The sequence below is a fragment of the Oryctolagus cuniculus genome, chromosome 7, assembly GCF_964237555.1.
Source record: "Oryctolagus cuniculus chromosome 7, mOryCun1.1, whole genome shotgun sequence".
Taxonomy (NCBI): domain Eukaryota; kingdom Metazoa; phylum Chordata; class Mammalia; order Lagomorpha; family Leporidae; genus Oryctolagus; species Oryctolagus cuniculus.
Genome location: NC_091438.1, coordinates 62130985 through 62149196, shown reverse-complemented (window position 1 = coordinate 62149196; position 18212 = coordinate 62130985). Strand labels below are relative to the sequence as shown.

Below are 18212 nucleotides of genomic sequence, written 5' to 3'. Positions count from 1 at the left end.
TAGTTTGAGACCTGCAGGTCCTTACTGGCATCATTTCGCAACAAAATGAATGCAACTGGAGACCTTTATGCTTAGTGAAATGAACCAGTTCCAAAAAGACAAATATCACATGTTCGTATGCTTTATCTGATATGTGGAAGTTAATATAGAATGCAAAAATAATGTATGAGAATGAAACTGACATCTTAAGATTTGAGTATTGTTTAGAGCCCTTGTCTATGTTCCTGTGGAATGGTGGTCTTTCTACTTTTTATTTGTTGAACATTACGGTTAGTGATACCTTAATCCTGTGATTATAAGGTAAGTTGAAAGCATCTTATTGCAAAGATGAAAGGAAAAGAAAGAAAGGAAGGAACGAGGGAGGGGGGATTGAGGAAGGGAGGGGAGGAAGAAAGTACGTTTATCTTCTTAGAATTGTATCTATGAAATACGTAAAATCTGTTCTCCTTATATCAATGAATTTTTAAAGTATGTTATTTCAAAAATTAAAAGAAAAATAAGAAAGGAAGAAGGAGTGAGGGTAAGAGGGACGGAGGGTGGGAAGTACCGTTATGTTCTTAAAACTGCGTATATGAAATACAAGTAATCTCTCATCTTTACATAAATAAATCTAAAGACTAAGCACTTCAAGACAAGAATCAAACATTACATGGGTCAATTAAAATTTAAAAATAAGTCCATGTACAAACAGGGTGCTTGTGGTCACGGGCCACAGCTTCCGCTGCAGACGTGGTGGACACATGGGGGACTATTCCGCAGCAACCAACAGCAAACACAAGGCACACAGTGTTCCTCTCTATAAATTAGTTAGTTACGCAGAGTGGCCTGTACACTGCCCCTTCCTTCAGCGGTGGCAGGTAAAGCGCTAGGGGTCTTATGTAGCCAGTCCCTTCTCATTTCCACAGAGATCAATCGATGTATTTTGGGTCCTCCTTCCTACTTGAAGAAACTTCAACATGTTCTTGGAAAATAGGACTAAAAGGCAAGCTAATTTTGGTGCAAAAATACTTTTAAATCCATGCATAATTTTTTTTGTAATATGCATTTCCCACAAACTTTGAAGACCTTTATACAATGGCAAAGACACAGCCCTCAGTGCAAGGACTAAAGTCATATTCTAGAAATTTCTGTGTGGAGAACATTTTCCATCTGTTCAGATCCAGGAAATAACCTCAGTTTATGGTGGTTTTTGGAAAATGGTTGCAGGAAAAACTAAAGAATAGGAACCACAGGCCAGACCAGGCCACTCAGCTGTATTAGTGGTATCTTCTTTTGATTCCATTTGTCACTTCCATCCGGTTTGCTTTACAAATTAAAGGATTGTTTTCCGTTGATGTTGATATGGAATGCGCACGTCTGTATCTGAAGGCACATCCCCAGTTCTGCTCCTCCCACTTCCATCTGGTCGTGCTCCCCAGAGCTGACCACTTGCAGTTGTCAGTGGCTTCTTTTGTGGTTTCCTGCAGAATCTTCCAATGGAATGGCAGAGGCTGCTGTTTGCAGATCTGTCCAAGGTGGGCTGCCTTGGTTTGAAGTTTCCCAGAAGGAGAGCTGGAGGTAAGGATTTAAGGACAGGATGGGGAAGTTGAGAAGGCAGGCAGCAAAGAGTGAATCACCCAACCAGTGACAGCCGTGGGCACCTGGAACCAGGTGCTGGTGTGCAGAGAGAGCAGGTGTATAACAGGGTCCGTACTCACTGGTTTGAGGCTGTTGCTGTCATGTAGGCAGTAAACAAGCTGCCACCTCCAGAGACACCTCAATGCAAAGAGACATGGATGCTGGCAAGCAGACCCAGGGCCCCTGGGGACAGCCACAGTCAAGGCCAGGCGTATGGGCAGGCAAGATAAGCAAGAAGCCTGCACACCTCCACCTCCTCTTGTTCCCCCAACACTACCAGTGTTCTTGCCTTTTCTACACACGCTCACTAACATTTATCTTTTGACTTTTTGATGGCAGTCATACTAACAAGTATGAATTGGTAGCTTATAGTTGTTTTTAAAGAAGAGGAAACCAAAGGCCTGAAAAGATTCAGTGGCTTGCTCAGCCAAGCATGGTGCAGCCACTGGGCCAGCGATCAGGCAGGCTGTGTCAAAGGGCCCCGTGGCAGGGGCTGGTGTGGACCCCAGGTCACCAGCACAACCTGGAGTGGGGCAAGAACTTCCAACTGGATTCAGGTTGATTTAAAGAAAAGGAAGTGCCATGTCTTGCACGTTGCTGTTGGTGCACTAAGATTCACGCAGGGATCCCTTTCTGAATGGCAAAGACTGGAGTGAGAGAGTGGCTGATGCACCTCTGCAGGGGACATGGATTACAGGTGCTGGGACTCAGGCTAAGCCATGCTGAGCTGGTGGCCAAGAACGCATGGTGGAACCTGCTTAAAGAGGTGAATTGTGAACTCTTGGAAAACCTGGCTGATAGAGAAGTCAGGGAAGAGCCGCGGGCTCCTTCAGGACATTGTGAAAACCGTGGATAGACCAGCCCCTCTCTCGGGTGTTATAAAATACCCATCTCTTGTTTGTTACTGTTGACATTATAGAAGTGAATCCGAAACAAGACAATATCAACGAACACAAACTAAATCAAGGAAAGCCTCATTTCCAACACTGTAAAGCTTGTATAAATTAAAAGCAAATAAACAAACCGTGGGCAGAGACAAAGTGGGCAGAGGAGGCAGTGAGGACCCACAGAGCCCCCTTGGTTTGCTAAGATGAAAGTTCTCTGCAATTCTTAGGAAGATTGCCAGGCGTTAAGGGCTCAAAGCCAACTCTCTTTGTAAAAAGTCAAGTCCTCCCTGCAGAGGGAGCAGCTCAGGGTGCTGCCTGCACGGGGCCTCTGTGCTGGGGCAGCACTGGGGAGAACACCAGTCCACTGTGACAGAAAGGAGTCCCGGAAACTGGGAGCATCCCAATACTGAAACTCCCACCCCTCGAGGAGAGACCTTGAACCCTGATTAGGGAACATCTCCAACAAACCGTCACTATTGTCGAACTAGAAAGTGTAAAAGGGAGAAAAGCACCCCAGGCAGGCTCTCTGGGGCTCACTCCGCTCCAGCCAGGCCAGCTTCCTCCTCCGTGTTCTGCCACCCGCACCCATGGCACCTGATGCTCTCTGCCCGGATGCTGCTCCCAGACATGGAGAAGGCCCAGCCCTGCACCCTCTTTGAATAGCATCGGCACTTGGCACCATCTGACAAATGACACCTTTGCTTACTGTCATTCCCCAGGAGCTAGGCTCAGACTACAGGTACTGAGATTTTATTTTTAAGATTTTACTTATTTATTTGAAAGAGTTACAAACAGAGAGGGACATACAGAGAGAAAGGTATCTTATCTGCTGGTTCACCCCTCAGATGTCTGCAGCAGCCAGAGCTGGGCCAATCCGAAGCCAAGAGCCAGGAGCTTCTTCTGGGTTTCCCACGTGGATGCAGAGGCCCCCCAACACGGGCCATCTTCTGCTTTCCCAGACCATAAGCAGAGTGCAGGATTAGACGAAGAGCAGCTGGACACGAACCTGCACCCATATGTGATGCCAGCACCACAGGTGGAGACTTAGCCTACTGCACCATAGCACCAGCCCCAGGTACTGAGATTTTTGCCCAGAGCTGTGTCCCTAGTTCCTACAGTGGTGCTTAACAAGTACTCCCTGGGGTGGAGTGGCCTTGTGGCCCAGTGGATTAAATGAACACTTGTGCCTGAACACCAGCTCCTTGCTAATGAGCCTGGGAAAGCAGCAGGAGACAACTTAAGTACTTGGGCCCCTGCCACCCATGTGGGAAATCCAGATGGAGCTCCGGGCTCCTGGCTTCAAGCTGCCATTTGGGGAGTGAACCCCCAGATGAAAACCTCTCTCTCTCTCTCTCTCTCTCCACCCTCCCATCCCCCGAGGTGGCACGGGCTTGAGGCACTTCTGCTGTCACAGCAGTGTGGCTGTGGCCAAGCAGGACAACTGGAGGCCACACTGCTTCTGACCCCTCAGCGGCTGGCAGAGCTGGGCAGCCACAGCTGAGTGCTTAGACTCAGCACAGCTTCGGTCTCCGCGTAAAGATGGACGTTGCATCGCTGGGCTCAGAGAGCACAGACCACGCCACTCTCATCCCTCGAGGGAACCCGGAACAGGAGGGCCAGGAGGGGTTGCTGCATGCTCCTCTCCAACACCATTGCTCCTTGGGAGCCCTTCTCAGAAAAAGGAAATCCCCCAAGAACAAGAGTGCTGCAAAATTTCTGTCTGGGGACAAGGAGACCGCACCACACTGAAACCTACGACCTAATGCTGGAGCTAGGAGAACACAGCCGTTATTTGCAGGAAGCTCATTCTCAAGCAGCAGCCAAGGCAAATGGGCAAGAAGCAAGTCCGTGGCATCTGTTTATCAAACAAACGATCCTCGGGAGTGGAGGGGAGTGGCTCATTTCTGCAGTGGGAATGTAGGATTTCTCTCTAGTCTCATGATTTGTTTTGGTTCGAAGTCAAATCTTGTCATCTGCATTGCAACTTTTTAAACTACTTACTGGCAAATGCCAGAATTCCAAGACAACCTGGGAGTCGACAGGGAAACATGCAAAGATGGTGCTGTAGCTTTGGATTTTCCTGGCTCTGTGATCCCCAGCTGGCAAATGTGGAATTCACCTGTCATAAGAAACATCATCTCAGGCCAAAATGCATGATATGAAAAATAACTTCTCTGGCTGCTCAGGACAGGTCAAAATACGGGAAAGACACTGTGGAATCTGATATGCAAAGCATTGTTCAAACCATCACCAGTGATATAAGCTGTATGACAGTTAATTGTTGCTTTATTATTTCTACTTTTTTTAAAAAAAATCAGGAAACAGTCATTTTAAAAACAAACTTTCTTTTTTAATATAAATGGACAGAAAATAGGCAGTAACACCAGAAATAAAGTATCTTAAGCCCTGGGCTTTTCTCCAAAAGATGAAAGATCTCTTTTTTCAAAAGATACAAGATGCACAGATAAATCACATTCACACCTGAAAAAGTCAGAGAACAATTTAAATTCATAATGAACAGTGAATATTTTCATATGCTTCACCAGTTTGGAATTACAAAAATGTTAGCAAAATTGTTCATTCCCATAATTTTTATGACTAAAAAATAGAGCAAATCATGTACCTTAATAGTCATTTTATGTCTTACTCAAATGTACAAATAACCCTAAAGATAGTGCCCGTGCTTATTATACATACTACAAAAATACTGAGATATTTACCAGGCATAACTAATATAGATGAAATTATATTTTATGTTTCACAATCACAGTCCATCTTTTCCCTTTGGTTCAGAAAATGAAAGAGGTAGGTTCAAATAAAGTAAATGCCGACTAGGTCACAGGTTTTCATTTAAATGTTGGCAGCTTAAAAAAATTATGAGAAATTGAACTCAAATGAGCTTTAGGAACTATATAATATCTTCAACTAATAAATATTTTTCTAGGTTCTAATTGCACAAATCAGAAAATATACTTGACTACAAAACTGGCTTTGGTAAAATTAAAAAAATGCTACCAATATTATAAACTAAAGTTTCCAAATCATACCACATTCATCAAACTTGGGGCAAGAGAGAATATGAATGTATATGTTTAAAAATTGGGTCTTTCATTTAAAGTAGGTATCTAATATATAAGATTAACACATACTACTATTAATATATTTTTAGCTTCATTAATTATATTAATAGTATTAATTAATACCATTCTTTAGCTTTGTGCTTCCAAATTAAGAATGGCAGGTTCAAAACAATTATGCAGTGAGGATAAATTGAGCATGTCATCCACTTATGATTAATCTACTTCATGTGAGTAGCAGAGAAATTTCACATCACTAAGAGTGGTCCCAGGAAGTCTTCCTGACTAAGGAAGACTTTTCTGATTTGAAAAGTAGGAAACAAAGTATAAGGGTTTGGCTTTTGGTTTTTGTTTATTTACCACTGTCTTGGTTGATAATGGTGACATCTGACAATCAGTATATAATATAAGGAATCAAATAACAGTGCAAGCAAAATGGAAAGGTGCCTACCGAAATAAATAGTTTATCACTCCTTCTTATAAATTCCACTACCTATGTGCATTCCTGTTCCACTTAAAGAAAGGTGAAGATATAAACTCTATTCTTATTGGACTAATTTAAGACATATTTTAAGTGCAGTGATTTTCTGTTTATGATTTTAAATGGAAGTGCGAAGATGTCTATAGATATATTCAAAATATATCTATATCGAGGTTTCTGATCATTTTGCTTTTAAAAAGACATACAAATATAAAAGAACTGGCATATATCTAAATCAATCAAAATAAAGATTTATAATTCTACCACACAAAACAAATTTAGTTCCAGCAAATACATTTTGAGATTGAGGACTAAAGTTAGAGATTTGCAAAAGGAGTAATACAAGAAGATACAGTACAATTTTGTGGCTTTCCAAAACTTATTAAAACTATGACCTTGAATTTCTGTGTATGGAAAACTGAACTCAAATGTTTGAAGTGATTGTTGATATGTTCTTCCCTCTGGTGGGAAAAAAAAAAAAAGTAGACTTTTTTGTTTTGGTTTGGATTTTTTTTGCCACAGACTTGTTGCAATTTTAGGAGAAACATTCTCTCCAGAGATGGTTGAAGATTTCAATAATTATGCTGGATCACAAGCCTCAACCTATCACTTCTGGGTTACTCCTAAGGTTTGCTTCATATTTTCATAGACCACGTAGCTGATGCCTACAGCAGGGAGCACCTTCATGAAGTTTGGGGTGATGCCTCTGTAAAGTCCTGGGAGTCCTTCTTTGGAAATTATTCTTCTAAAGAGGCCCACCATGTTCAGCTGTGGGGCTCCTTCCAGCATGGCTAGAAAAGAGAAAATTTGCAACAGCTTAATTGAAGCAAGTTTTGTTAGAATTACAATAAATAGGATTCAGAATGATATTCTATGATATAATGAAAGGTTAACATTTATTCTAAGGGTTCTGAGAAAATATCTCTTTATATAATTCTCTTTGTACAGCATCTAATAAGTGAGTGCCCTGATGATAATGTTGGTAGTAGCAACTATTATTGAGAAATGACTGCAGGCTAGGTACTGGGTTAGTTTCTTCCACATCAATTGTGCAAGGTAACTGCTATACCCATTTTGTAAATGAGGAATTGGGAGATGTGGAAGGGTGGAGAAGCTTGACCTGTAACCCCAAGACAGGAAGTGGTAGAGCAAAATTCACATGGTCTGCCTCCAATATCCATTCACTTCCAACCGCACCACCCGGGCCTCTCTCATTCCTCCTCTTGAGTCAGGTGCAGAAGAGAGAACAGTAGGCAGAAGATGGGAAACCTTTGGAGAGCTTAGGCAAAGTATAGAGGACCTGGGCCTATAACATTAGCAGGCAAAAAAGGAAGGAGTATAGGTATAAGGAAGGAGTGTAGTACAGTATAACAAAGACAAGGGCAGGACCAGGTGTGTGTGTGTTGCAGGATGTGGTTATCACACTGGCAGCTGCAGGTTAGAGGTGGGCGGGTTAGGGATGGGGATGTGGAGACGAAGTGAAAAAGTAAAGGTGGGCCAGAGTATTAAAGGCTTTGAAATTCCCTCAGCGCCTGCCTGGACTTCACTCTGAAAAGACCGAACAATTGCAAAGACATCTGAGCACGTGTAAATGATTAGACTTTGACATTAGAAACGGCAGGTCTAGCCGCCCTACACAGCTCCCGATTGCAGCTGGCACCCTGGAGGGCTCACTGGGAAGCCTGGGTTTGAATTCTAGCTCCACTGTTCACCAAAAGCATAACCTGGTGGAAGTTCCTTAATCTCTCTCCGCCCCAGTTACTCATCTGAAAAACGGGGATAATAAGAGTGTCAGTCTCTTAAGATGACCACGATGGCTACAGAGACAACAAACAAGAAACAGGGCCTTTACTCCTCACGAGTTTCTGTGTAGCCACATGACTGTCTCTCAGCCCCTCCACTGTGCCATGCTTCTTCCTGCCCCGGTGCCTTCACATGAGATTTTTCTCAGGCTAGAAAGCCCTCTCCCACCCCACTGCACCTGCTTGAGCTCAGCAGCCCCACCTGCCTTTCCATCTCAGCACACACGGCTGCGTTCCTCAGGGCTGTGTTGAGGACAGCAGACTGGGCCGCCTCCTGTGACGCAGGCATCCCATATGGGTGCCGGTTCCAGTTCTGGCTGCTCCACTTCTGGTCCAACTTCCTACTAGTGTGCCTGGGAAAGCAGTGGAAGATGGCCCAAGTCCTTAAGCCCCTGTCATCCATGTGGGAGACCTGGAGGAAGTTCTTGGCTCCTGGCTTCGGTCTGGCCCAGCCCAGGCTGTTGTGCTCATCTGGGGAATGAACCAGCTGATGGAAGGCCTCTCTCTTCATCTCTCTCTCTCCCTCTCTGTACTCTGCCTTTCAGATAAATAAATAAATAAAATCTTTTTTTAAAAAAATGGCTGCATTTGGGGCCAGTGCTGTGGTGCAGTGGGTTAAAGCCCTAACCTGAAGTGCTGGCATCCCATATGGGCGCCGGTTTGAGTCCTGGCTGCTCCACTTCCGATCCAGCTCTCTGCTATGGCCCAGGAAAGCAGTAGAAGATGGTCCAGGTTCTTGGGCCCCTGCACCCACGTGGGAGACCCAGAGGAAGCTCCTGGCTCCTGGCTCCTGGCTTCGGATCAGCGCAGCTCCGGCTATTGCAGCCATCTGGGGAGTTAACCAGCAGATGGAAGACTTCTCTATCTCCACCTCTCTCTGTAACTCTTTCAAATAAATAAATCTTTAAAAAAAAAAAAAAAAAAGATGGCTGCATTCTCCAGCTCCCAAGTTAGGTTACAGTCCCTTGCTCTGTGCTGCACTAACCAAGGAGAGGCTGGATGGATGTCATTTCCCCTCTAAAATGGCAGAACCACATCTGAGTTGCTGACTGCTCTAACCCCAGCACCTGCCAGTGTCTATCTGACAATGGCTCAGAAAGTATGAGTCATCTAATGATGGACAGCTTGCGGGAGGAGTGGTTGGGAGAGGGGTTAGAGATGGAGCTGCAGATACTGAGGGTGTACTATTTAAAGAAATATGGTACATGATACTGTCCAGGCAACAAGAAGGAAAAACAAGCACAGAATGCATACTTTATGATAGAGTAGGTGGCATACTGGCCGCCAGCAAAGAGTAAGAAGTGAATAACCAGTGATCTGGCAGAAGAACCAGGAGGGGACAGTGTGATCAAACCCCATGAGAGAGTCACAGTGAGGAGGAATCAGGGTTGAGCAGCTGTAGGGTCCACGCAGCACTAATAATAAGCAACTCCATTCACCAGGAATTTAACAAGTGCCAGGTTTTACCTATGCTGCTGTTAATTCTTACCACACTGCACAATTCTCATTCCCATTCACAGGTGGGAAAATGAAAACTCGAGAGTTCTGGGGCAGTGTTCTGAACCCAAATTCACCCAAACGCATGCATTCAAAGTACCAAAAGAAATGTCTTATTTTGCTTATATGTAAAACATACATCCTGCTTACAGGGCACAGGCATTGTAGCTGTGGCATTACAATTTCATGAGCAGGGAGAGATTAGCAAAAGAATTTCTGTAAAGGTCCCTTAAGGAGGCAATAACAACAACAAAACATGGAGAAACAGAATGGGTGGAGAGATGCCGTCTTAGATGACACTGTGCTGCCTCAGTAGAACTTGAAGTTCCAGAGCACATTACTGACACTGCCCTTTTACTATCTTCATTTCTCTGATCAAAAACTCACCTTGAGCCTGCATGCGTGTTCTCACCAAAGCCAAGGGATAGCTGGCCAACTGGCCACAGGTGCTGGATAAGGCACCACACCCCAGCAATACCAGAACTCCAGGGTTGACAGAGTCTTTTGCAAAATTATCTAGCCAGTGGGACTTCAAGAGCTGCCAGAGAAAGAGAAAAAAGAAGAGAATGAACGGCAAAGTGTACGACTGCTTTCACTCGAGGTGAACATTTGCACAGCTATTCTCATCCTTATGAGAGATGGATAGGAGCAGCAGGTGCTGTTGAGAGGTACAGGCCACTGGAGGGTCAACATAGGCACCTACAGTGGTTGCTCACTGTCTTCTAAGCAAGCATGAAAGTCAACAGTACACCAATGTCGTGAGATCTAAAGCACATTTCTTACACGAGTACTAACAAAATAATATACTACTACTTCCTGTATCTCATTTTCCACTTTGCACATTCTTTCATTTGGGCCTTAGAAAAACTTGGACACAGATGCATTATCCCTGACTTCATAAATGAAGAAAATGAGTCTCTGTGGAGTGTTCTAACAAGAGTCAGATGTGCTGACCCATAGGCCAGGCTCTTCTCTGTTATCCTAGGTCCCTGTAGTTCACTAGAAGGCAGCTGTTGGGAGAAATTACATTATCTACAGCTTAACTTCTTAAACATAAAATATGTTAAGTATAAAAATGCTAATAGGTAAAAAATTATACCTAGTCCAAATGTTTATATTTTTTAATCCCATAAGATTGGAGGATCACTTGACGGAAGTCTTGCATGCTATATTCCAAGCACTGAAATAAGCTGCCAACCAATAAAACTGTCTTTCAAAAATGAATGAGAAATTCAGACCATCTCAGGAAAACAAAAATCAACAGAGTTCATCACCACCAGAGCTGTCCTACAAGAAACACTAAAGGGAACCCTTCAAGTTGAAAATAAAAGACCACAAACAGCAGCAAAAAACCACATGACAATATAAATACCATGGGGAAGGCAATATATAGAAAACTAAAATCCTACAGCATTGTAATGGAGCTGATAAATAACTTTTCTAAAATACATACTAGATTTCAAAACAAAATCATAAGAAGTAACTGTGAATGCATATGAATAGAAACACAGCAGAGAAAGAAGTAATTTGTACCATCAATAACACAGGAAAGGGGAGGTCAAAGATATAAAGGAGGGGAGTTTTTACGTGTGAGTGATGTAATCAGTATTAAACAGGCTTTTATAACTTCAATATGTTTTATATATTTGCAAGAGTAATGACAAAGCTATAATGTCTATAGAATATACACAAATGAGAAGGGAGTTGAACATGTCACTACAAAAAATTCAACAAGATACGGAAATACAAATATTGCATGACTTCACTTATGAAGCATCTAGAATATACAAATTCATACAAAGTAGCTAGGGGAGTTATCAGGGGTTGGGGGAAGTAGGGGTAGGGAGTTACAGCTTAACAGTTAAAAAGGTCCTGTTCTGGAGTGATGAAAATGTTTAAGAAATATTTTGTGCTGAAAGTTACACAACATTGTGAGTGCAATTACTGCACTGAATTGTACATTTAGAAATGATTAAAATGGCAAACTTTATATTTTGTCATAATTTTTAAAAAATTGATAATATCAATATACCAAAACCATTGGACTGTACACTAAGTAGATCAAATGCAAGTGGTATAGGAGCTGTAGCTCAATAAAGTTTTTTTTTTTTAATTTCAATATAAATAGTAAATTCCTCTAAGAAAGCTCCCCGTACACATCCCAGCAACCCCTCCACCTCAGGATGGGGCCCTGCTAACCTGTGCCCTGGCAGACGCCTTCCACAGCACAACTACCACACTGGGCCCTAGCTGTGGACTTCTCCATCTCCCACCAAACCTTCAGTTTCTTAAAGGCAGACACTGCATTCTTATTTCAATCCCAAGATTCAGTATCTAACTCAGTGGCTGTTACACAGTATGCAATCAATGTTTGTCAGATTGATCAATTATTAAGTGATGGCAATGACAAGGTTGACCCAAGATTCGTACTGAGCTGTCCACTCAACACAAAGATAGAATTTGAGTTACCCACATGAGTCACTTGCTGGCTTTGCCACTGACAGATTTTGACAAACCAAAGAAAATGTGACATTTTTGCTTATTTTGTCTCCCACCACAAAGATTCCTAGCACCATCTTCTAAGCTGAACAGCTATACCTGAATTTGAGTCTACTCTCTTCATTAACCAAAATACATCAGAAAGAAATCTAACACAAAAGGGACTCCATGCACTTGTCCTCAAGTACTCAAAGTACTTGAAAAGAAAGATCAAAGAATGCATTCTTGAGCCAACTTTGGTCACTTACTGTTTTCTGGTATACATCCACCTCTTTATAGAGAAATTCTAACAATAAGAGCTATTTAAACCCATTTTCAGAATCAAGACACTGCTGCTCACTCACCTCATACACAGCAAGGTCTATGCCTGCATAAGGTATGATGCCTAATAAATTTGGAACATAACCTTTGTAAAAAGCTCCAAAACCTTCATATTTCAAAATCTTCTTGGCACAGTCATATATTCCAGAGTATTGTCCAGTTTTGCCTACAGCCAGTCTGGTTTTCATAACCTGGATATGAAAAAACATGATAAAACATTATTCTTCATATTAACTCTATCATCATGAAATTCAAAATAAGAAATTTTACAAGGAACAAATACCCACACATATTGTAACTCAAATGGTTATAAAACTGGTTGATAGATTCTCCCTAGCATATTAGCTCTACTGAGGAGGTAAGATAGGAGCCAGGAAGACTTACTTATTGCAAAGAGGATTTGAATGAGGGTAGTGACAGAGGAACAAAACTGACTGTTGGTCGATTTGGTAGCCAGTGATGGAAACACTCCAGTGTTTTGGCTTGCACACAGGATGGGGACAGAAGGGAATGGGAAGTAATGCTATTGAGATGAAGGATGTAAGAGGAAGTCAAGTATTGAGTTAGGAGACTTTTCTGACGAGTGTATGGAGCAATAGGAACAATTGCATTGTGATGCTTGCAAAGCTATGATAACATGCATACCACAAAGCAGTAGAAATTAAAGAGTGTATCTTAGATCTTTTCAGTTATTAAAAATTCTTTGAGAGAGAGACCAAGATGGCATAATAAGGAGAGAGCTACTGCTCTAGTCTAGGGGAATATAGTTTTAAAAATGTGGAGAGAGTGCAATCTCAGGCAAGAGTTAGGGAGAAAATGGCAGAAGAAACTCCATGCAAATTAGAGGGACACCATGGACCTACGTGGAGGGTGTAGACGCACACAACTCAGAACCCCAGCAGCCGAGAGGCTCAGCACCAGTTTTGGAGAATGAGGTGAGACCAGACTGCAGCAGCCCAAGCCACTGGAGATAAAGCTGCAGAAAGAGCCTGGCATGGGTCCAGCTTGGAAGCCTGTGGGTAGACAGTACACCTGCCAACATTAGGGGAAAGGGGGGGGGGGGCACGTTTCTTTCTCCCTGACTACCCAGCACCAGCATCCTATAACTAACTAGTCAAGAGAGGGCAGGTGCCATTTTGGACATATGTAACAGCTGCACCAGCTCATGTCTGTATGCCCAGCAACCAGAAGAGAGGAGATGCCTAACTCTGGCTAGGAGAATTGACAGGAGGCTGGGTGCTCATAACTGTGGGACCCTTGTGTGCTGAGACTGTTAAAGCATGCATGGGAGGGTGCACGGTGTGGCTGGGTCTTAGGGTAGTTACTGTGGGCAGCCCCACACACTCGGGGCTCCCTGAATCCCTGGTGAGGGTCACTGCTATAGGATCCATGCTTACACCAAGGACTGCAATGGAGGAGGGGGAGAGGGAGGAGGGAGAGGGAGAGAAAGAGGAGAAGAAATAATTAGGAAACTAAAAAACAGTGTTGGAGATTTGTGGGATACTATCAATGGACCCAACATACAGGATCTTAGGAGTTCCTGAAGGCATGGAGAGAATGGATTATAAGGCCTTTTTAGTGAAATAATTACAGAAAACTTCTATAATTTGGTAAAAGAAAGGAACATCCAAGTACAGGAAGCACACAGAACTCCTAATAGACATGACCAGAAAAGATCCTTACCATGATACATTGTAGCCAGACTCTCCACAGTAAAACATAAAGAAAAGATTCTAAAATGTGTACGAGAGAAACACTAGATCACTTTCAGAGGATCTCCAAATAGACTCACAGCTGAATTCTCATCAGAAACCATACAGACTAGGAGAGAATAGCGATATATATTCCAGATCTTAAGAGAAAAAAAAAAACAATAAACCCAAAATACCATAACCTGCAAAGCTCTCATTTATGAATGAAGGTGAAATACAGACCTTCTATAACAGGTATTGAGTTTGTCACCACTTGTCCAGCCATACAAAAGATGCCTACAGATGTGCTATACACAGAAACACAGAAACATGGTCATCACTATGAAAGAAGGTGAAGGCAGAAAATCTCCTAGTAAAATAACAAAGGAAATCCAAAATAAACAATGGGAATATTTATGGGAAAATGGCAAGGCCAAGTCTTTACTTATCAATAGTCACCTAGCATATAAATGGCTTTAACTCTCCAGTTAAAAGATACAGACTGGCTGAATGGATTAAACACAAAACCCATCTATTTGCTGCCTACAAGAAACACATCTCACCAACAAAGATACACAACAAAGTGAAAGGAAGGAAAAAGATATTCCATGCTGACATAAACCAAAAAAGGTCAGGTATAACCATCCTAATATCAGACAGAAAAAAACTTTAACACAAAAACTGTTAAAAGAGACAAAGAAGGGCACTATACAATGATTAAGGGATCAATTCAATAGGAAGATGTGACTATAATAAACATATATGTACTTAATTACAGGGCACCCGGCTATTTAAAAGTAATGTTAATGTATCTGAAGGGAGATGTAGACTACAATACAAATAGTAATGGGGGACTTCACTACCCCACTTTCAGGAAAGGACAGATCAACCAGCAGAAAATCAGCAAGTAAAAAACAGTTAATCAACATTACAGACCAAATGGACCTAATGGATATCTACAGAGTTTCTCATCCTACAGTTGCAGAATACACATTCTTCTCACCAGTGCATGGAACTTTCTCTAGGATGGATCAAAGGCTAGGCCATAAAGCAGAAAATTCAAAAAAATGAAATCATAACCATACATAGTCTCAGACCACAATGGAATGAAACTGGAAATCAATAACTCAAGAATCTCTAGAACATATGCAAACACATGGAGATTGAACAACATGCTCCTGAATGAACAGTAGGTCAGAGAAGAAATCAAAATAGAAATCAACAAACTGTTGAGGAGCAGGGTTTTTTTTAATATAGTATTTGTTGAACTCTTTACTTAGTATAGAGTTAATCTTCTTTGTATAAAGTTAATTGAGAATAGGTTTCAGTAAAAAATAAGAATGGGAATAGGAGACAGAGGAGGAAGAAGGGTGGGAGAGCTGCTATGGTGGGAAGAATCATTAAGTTCCTAAAATGCATCAAGTTTGTATACCTTAAATAAAAGGTTTTTGAGGGAAAAAAGTTCTTTGATATATCAAAGATATCAACATCTACTTTTTTTTTTTTTTGCTCTAAAGCAGGAGTTGGCAAACTTTTCCTGTAAAAGTCAAACAATAAATATTTTAGTTTTTGCAGGCTTAAAAGATGAGGTCTGTTATATATCCTTTGCTTTCTTATGTTTTGTTTACCCTCCTTTAAAAAATTGTTTCCATTTATTTGAAAGGCAGAGATAGAGACAAAAAGAGAGAGAGATTTCACCTGCTGGTTCACTTCCCAAATGTCCACAGCAGCCAGGGCTGAGCCAGGTCAAACCCTGGAGCCTGGAATCCAATCCAGGTCTCCCACATGGATGGCAGAGACCCCAGCACTTGAGCCATTACTACTACCTCCCAGGGTGCACATTAGCAGGAAGCTGGATCAGAAGCAGAAGTGAAACTGAAAGCCAAGCAGTCCAATATGCCTGTCAAATGCCTGCCCCTACCTACCTTTTTTTTTTTTTAAGAATTATTTTATTTATTTGAAAGACAGAGATACAGAAAGAGGTAGAACCAGAGAGAGAGAGGTCTTCCATTCCGCTGGTTCACTCCCCAAATGACTGCAATGGCCACAGCTGAGCTCATCCAAAGCCAGGAGCCAGGAGCTTCTTCCAGGTCTCCTACGTGGGTGCAGGGGCCCAAGGAGTTGGACCATCTACTGCTGCTTTCCCAGACCATAGCAGAGAGCTGGATTGGAAGTAGAGCAGCCGGGACTCAAACCGGTGCCCATATGGGATGCCAGCACTGCAGGCTGGGGTTTTAACCCACTAAACCACAGCACCAGCTCCACTACTTGCCTTTTAAACACATAACCATTCTTATCTCAAGAGGCTGTGTGCAACAAGGAGGACCATAGCCGCCAACCCATGCTCCAATGGAAGAAGGTCTAGTTAGGATCACCATCATTCTAACAAAATCCTGAGGATCCCTTATGAAATTCATGGCACAGAAACTCCTCAGAGGGAACAGGAGTCACAATTTCTCAACAACATAGTGGTACTTAGCCTTTCATATGGCCCCCAATAACCTCTGGATCCTGGTATTTGCACCCTGTGTGGTCCCCCCACACTCTGCCAAGGTTGGATTGTGGGACCTTGCTCTCTCATCACTGGCTGTAGGGAGAGCTGGCTCCCATGCTGAGAGGATACTCAGGCAGCCTACAGAAAGGTCCACGTGGTGAGGAACTGATATCACCAGCCAGTAGCCCATGAGGCCTGTAACACCCACACCTGGGTAAGCTTGCAAACACACCATGCCCAGATGAGTCGTGAGTTGACTGCAGCCCTGGCCAGCACCTTGACTGCAGGCTCTAAAAAGCCCTGAGCCAGAAGCACCCAGTGAAGCTGCCCCCAGATTCCTATAGAAACTGTGAGAAAGTAAATGCTTATTTATTGGAACTGCTGGTTCTGGTATGAGCTGTTACACAACCTCAGAGAATGAACAGACACAAGGCTGGCAGGCGTCACGGGGGTACTCACCTCCATGGGATAAATGAACGTCTGTGCGGTGGCTCCGGCCATCGAACCCGAAATAAATCTCTCAAAGGTTCCTATTTTTTGTCCTTCCTCAGTAAGCAACTTCTTGTACTGCATGAATAAAGCATTAAATGCACATTAGTATCTGCTGCAGACTGAGCTGTGCCCCCCCAATTCAGAATGTACTTAGGGATTTACCCCAACATGATGGTATTAGGAGGCGGGGGCCTGAGGAAGTGCTCTGGTTTTATGGAGGTCAGAAGGGTGGGGGTCCTCTTGACAGGAGTGCCCCTCTCAGAGGAGACACCCAACAGCTGTCATCTGGCTGTCTCTCTCTCTCTCCCCCTTACATTGGCACTGGGCAAACACCCTGCATGTACACATTGAGGGGACGGCCTCCTGCAAGTCAGGATAAGAGGCCTCACTAGGAACCAATGACTGGGCCTTGCTCCCAGGCTTCCCAGCTTCCAGAACTTTGAGAAATAAACGTCTCCTGCTTTTTAAGCCAGTCTGTGGTATTTTGTCATGGAAGGCTGAGTTAATTAGGACAATACCAAAAAGCAAATCAGCTCCTAGAGGCTAATTCACTAACAATGCAATGATGTGTCTCAAAATCCACACACTGCATTAATAACGGCAGAAAGGCAAGGCGTGGAGACCAACACGTTCAGTTTACTGCACAGTGGTTTCCAAGTTGGACTTCCAAGGATACACATTCCAAAGATCAGGCATAGCTGCTCCTTTGCTAAGACAGAATAAGGGCATTCTTTCCCAACGCACAGAAAAATAAAGGGTTAACAAAGCTTTGACAACCTTCAGACACTTCCCCCATAAAGTTGTTAAAAATGCACTTATTTTTACTACTATGAATAAAACCATTAAGCAACAATTATATATCAACCAAACGACTTAGAAAACTAGCTTTTGTAAATCACACATATAATTATCCTAACACATCAACCGCAGCGCCTCCCAGATCCACTAGTACTAAAGCAGCCCAACCAAGGGTGGAAATATAACCTAAATGTGGCCAAAATATTGGGATGTTGATACCACGAGCTCCAGATTCCGACAAAGCTGGGCTGCAATCAGAGCCACATGGCCCTGAGCAAGTGCAAGCATATGGCCAAGCTGCAGTGTCCTTGACTGTGATAACAGCACCAATCTCACGAGGCGGGTGAAAGGAGTATGTGAAATAATGCACCTAACAGTGTTAGCACAGGCTGGGCACAAGGCAAGTATCCAGTAGATGTTACTAACATTTTTTTTAAGTTTGAAAGTCAAAGTTACACAGAGAGAGAGAAAGAGAGGCAGAGAGGCAGAGAGAGAGAGAGAGAGAGAGAGAGAGAGAGAGAGAGAGAGATCTTCCATCTGCTGGTTCACTCCAATT

At 42.9% G+C, this 18212-nt stretch overlaps 1 protein-coding gene across 2 annotated transcripts in view; it reads right to left on the bottom strand.

Annotated features, from left to right (window-relative positions):
• Positions 1 to 4832: 4832 nt before the first annotated feature.
• SLC25A24 (solute carrier family 25 member 24) overlaps positions 4833 to 18212 on the bottom strand; it is a 63632-nt gene continuing 50252 nt past the window's right edge. For both annotated transcript variants that reach the window (NM_001082777.1, XM_051856040.2), the window contains 4 exon segments: positions 4833 to 6853; positions 9749 to 9899; positions 12205 to 12372; positions 16826 to 16933. In NM_001082777.1, coding sequence (NP_001076246.1) covers positions 6669 to 6853; positions 9749 to 9899; positions 12205 to 12372; positions 16826 to 16933 — 612 coding nt within the window. In that variant the 3' untranslated portion in view covers positions 4833 to 6668.